The sequence below is a fragment of the Coturnix japonica genome, chromosome 37, assembly GCF_054131305.1.
Source record: "Coturnix japonica strain WE chromosome 37, WE-NBRP24, whole genome shotgun sequence".
Taxonomy (NCBI): Eukaryota; Metazoa; Chordata; class Aves; order Galliformes; family Phasianidae; genus Coturnix; species Coturnix japonica.
In genome coordinates, this window is record NC_140699.1 from 4,268,692 (window position 1) to 4,272,455 (window position 3,764).

Genomic DNA, 3,764 nt, shown 5'->3' on the forward strand with positions numbered 1-3,764 from the left:
GATTCCCTGAGAATGGATACCTCCTACTTTGGTGTAGGGTTAAGGGAACACTAGCAGTAACTCCTATCACAAAATGTCACATGGCTCAGACAAAATGCCATCAAGAGGGCTTAATTAGGAGCACCAAATGGTCACAAGATGGTCTTAGGGCAGGGAAGTAATCTATCTATGTGATATTGATTGATGCTGTTAGTTCTTAACAGCTTGACTCTAGAGGGACTGTTCTTCTTTGGTCACCTAGTTTTAAAAGAATAGATGGCTCCTGTCTATTACAATTTTTAAGGCATTATTTGTTCACTGATGCCATAAATGTGCCTGGCATAGCAATTGGCCTTGGTATATTCAGCTCGGTGTCCAGTCGGATCTTGAATATCTCCAGAGAAGGAGACTCCACCACCTCCCTGGGCAGCCTGTTCCAGTGCTACGTCACCCTCACCGTAAAGAAGTTCTTCCGCATCTTCGTGCAGAACTTCCAATGCTGAAGTTTCATCCCATTACCCCTAGTCCTGTCCCTACACATTACTGAAAAGAGACCAGCCACGCCACTATGGCACCCACACCTCAGGTATTTATAAACCTGGATCAAATCCCCTCTCAGCCTTCCCTTCTCAAGGCTAAACAGACCCAGCTCGCTAAATCTCTCCTCATAGGGGAGATGCTCCAGGCCCTTCACCATCTTAGTGGCCCTCCGCTGGACTCTTTCCAAGAGATCCCTGTCTTTTTTGTACTGGGGAGCCCAGAACTGGACACAGCACTCCAGAGGAGGCCTCACTGGGGCAGAGTAGAGGAGGAGGATCACCTCCCTCGACCCGCTGGCCATGCTCTTTTTAATACACCCCAGTATGCCATTGGCCTTCTTGGCCACAAGGGCACACTGCTGGCTCATGGTCAATCTGTCGTCCACCAGGACGCCCAGGTCCCACTCAGCAGCGCTCCTGTCCAGCAGCTCTTCCCCCAGCCTGTACTGGTGCATGCAATTATTTCTCCCTAGGTGCAAGACTCTACACTTGCTTTTGTTAAACCTCATCTGGTTTCTTACTGCTCAGCTCTCCAGCCTGTCCAGGTCTCTCTGAATGGCAGCACAGCCTTCAGGCGTGTCAGCCAATCCTCCCAACTTCGTGGCATCAGCAAACTTGCTGAGGGTGGTCACTATCCCCTCATCAAGGTAACTGATGAAGATGTTGAACAAGACCGGACCCAGCACAGACCCCTGGGGGACGCCGCTAGTTACAGGCCTCCAGCCAGATTCCGCACCACCAACGACAACCCTCTGCACTCGGCCAGTCAGCCAATTCTCGACCCACTTCACCGTCCACTCATCTATCCCATACTTCCTCAGCTTTGTTATAAGGATGTCAAGGGGGACAGCATCAAAAGCCTTACAGAAATCAAGGTAGACTACATCTACCACTCTCCCCCTGTCCACCCAGCTAGTGACATCTTCATAAAAGGCCTACAGGTTGGTCGAGCACGACCTCCCCTTGGTGAACCCATGCTGAGTACTCCTGATAACCTCCTTTTCTCCCAGTTGTCTGCAGATGGCATCCAGCACAAGCTGTTCCATCACCTTCCCTGGGACAGAGGTGAGGCTGACTGGCCTATAATTACCCGGGTCCTCCTTCTTGCCATTTTGAAGACAGGAGTGACACTGGCCGTCCTCCAGTCTTCAGGCACCTCCCCAGTTCTCCAAGACCTCTGATAGATTACAGAGAGCGGCTCAGCAACGACCTCCAGCAGCTCCCTCAGCACCTGTGGATGCACCCCATCAGGTCCCAAGGATTTATGGACCTTAATGTTTCCTAGGCACTCACAGACCACCTCTTCCCTGACTAAAGGGAAATCTCCCATTCCCCACACTCTCTCATTAACCTCCAGGGCCTGGGATTCCGGAGGGAGAGCCCTTTCACTAAAGACAGAAGCAAAAAAGGCGTTCACTATTTCCACCTCCTCAGCATCCCTCCTCTCCCTGGAAGCACTCAAGGCCAGGCTGGATGTGTTGTGAGCAACCTGGTCTACAGCGAGGTGTCCCTGTCTATAGCAGGTTGGAATGAGGTGATCTTAAGGGTCCCTTCCAACACAAACCATTCTAAGATTCTAGGACAGAAAAACAGGCCAGCTCTCCCACATTGTTTCAGTGTCATTTACTTATAAAACAAGCTCTGGGACAACCCGAGAAGGTATTTGTTCCACGTGCAGCATCACCTGTGATAGAAACCAAGGAAGCCTACAGCAGGCCTCAGGACTCAGCAAGCCTTTTTGGCTCAAAGCAGGGCCAGCTGGAGCAGCTTACCACGAGTGCACCCAGAAGGGCCTCCATGCAGCTGCAGGCTTGCCGCATGTCATTGCATGTCATTGTGATGCAACAGTGGGTGAGCGTGACATAAAGCTGCAGGCTGGAACTCCGGCTGGGGTGGCCTCAGTTCGCTGCTGCTGGAGCGAGAGGTGGTAGCGGAGGGTTGCAGCTCTCAGAGAGTTCCTACCAGGAGCCATGGAGTGCTGTTGCAGTGCTGGATTCCGAAATCCAGATGAATTTCTGAGCAGAGCGGGGAAGAGCGGAAAGGTGAGCGCTGCTACATCAAGAGAGGGCTGAGTGCAGTAGCCTGGGGTATGCAGGGCTGCTCTGGGGCTGTAGATGCTCTCCAGAGGCTGAGGGACACTTCTGCTCATGCTGGTGCTGGAGAAGGCTTGCAGGGAATCGCACCTCTCTGCACATCCCAGCATCGGTTACAGAAGTGGGGAGGGAGCTGCCAAAGGGAGCGGAGGTGGGCTGGAGAGGGGAATGGAGTGTCTGAGTGTCCAAGCGTGTCTTTGTCTTTCTAGCTCCGACCCAGAGGACAGGAAGTTGGAGCAGGAGGTAGCTGGCTGTTGGACCTTCCACTCGGGGTTAAAATCCCTGTGCAGCCCGGCACCAAGCTCCTTTTCGCCAGGAGAAAGCTGGGGGAAAAGGTGAGAGGAGTAAGGAAGCGTCAAAAAGGGCTCTTGTTTCCTGGGGTTGCCGCCATGCCAAGGAGGCCTTGTGTTGGGATGCCAATCCCATGTGTTGGGATGCTGGGGCCAGGCATCCATCAGGCACAGAAATGTGGAGACCGGGTCGTTCCTGGAGGAGGGTGCAACCCTCTGCTCTCCCTCTTGGAGGACTTAGGAAAACCCAGACATGACTGTTTGGGAAAGAGGCAAGAGGCCAGCCTGTGGGTGTGAGCAGCTTGGAAGTGTCTCTGTCTCTTTGCTGCTCTCTCCTTCCCCATTCACACTCTACAACACATCTCTTCCAGCTCCACCAGCCTTCTCCTCAGTTTGACCTGAGAGATCCGTACAGTCGCAATCTGTGCACAGAGTACAACAGCCTGCATGACCCGCATCTGCGGGAGTTCCACAACCGCAAAAACAACCTGCGGAACCTGAAGAAACGGGGCTTGGTCACCGAGGATGGCGACGTAAGTTTGGCTGTTGGGCTGACCAACACGGGTCTCCTCAGGAGGGCTTTCCAGTCTGCCAGGCAGGGGCCTGACACTACAGCCATCTGTCATTGTCTCTTCTGTAGGTTGTCTGCACTCTGAAGGAGTTCAACGAGTACAGGCAGTACCTGACCAGGCTGAAGCTGGAGAAAAAGCAAGCAAAGAGGCGAGAAGAGGTAGGCAAAGCCCAGTATTGGTAGGCACGTGTCAGCAGCATGGCACTGAGGGCACGGGCTTTACTTGATGGATCTGAGGGAGATGGGGAAAGCAGAAAAGGTGAGGGGCGGGCTGGTGGTCTAGGCATTGAGG

The 3,764-nt window shown here is 53.3% G+C and overlaps 1 protein-coding gene across 1 annotated transcript; it reads left to right on the forward strand.

The window, feature by feature from the left end:
- Positions 1-2,221: 2,221 nt before the first annotated feature.
- LOC146754985 (fibrous sheath-interacting protein 2-like) lies at positions 2,222-3,557 on the forward strand. Its single transcript, XM_085526507.1, has 3 exons — positions 2,222-2,560; positions 2,821-2,946; positions 3,273-3,557. The coding sequence occupies exons 1-3, from the start codon at positions 2,489-2,491 to the stop codon at positions 3,555-3,557; spliced, it is 483 nt and encodes a 160-aa protein (XP_085382633.1). The 5' UTR covers positions 2,222-2,488.
- The last annotated feature ends 207 nt before the right edge of the window (positions 3,558-3,764 follow it).

Excerpts from the sequence above, each read along its gene's own strand:
- LOC146754985 (XM_085526507.1), top strand. The coding sequence starts at position 2,489 with ATGGAGTGCTGTTGCAGTGCTGGATTCCGAAATCCAGATGAATTTCTG. Across the intron at positions 2,561-2,820 it reads GAGCGGGGAAGAGCGGAAAG|CTCCGACCCAGAGGACAGGA; the intron begins GTGAGCGCTGCT and ends TTGTCTTTCTAG. Across the intron at positions 2,947-3,272 it reads GGAGAAAGCTGGGGGAAAAG|CTCCACCAGCCTTCTCCTCA; the intron begins GTGAGAGGAGTA and ends CATCTCTTCCAG.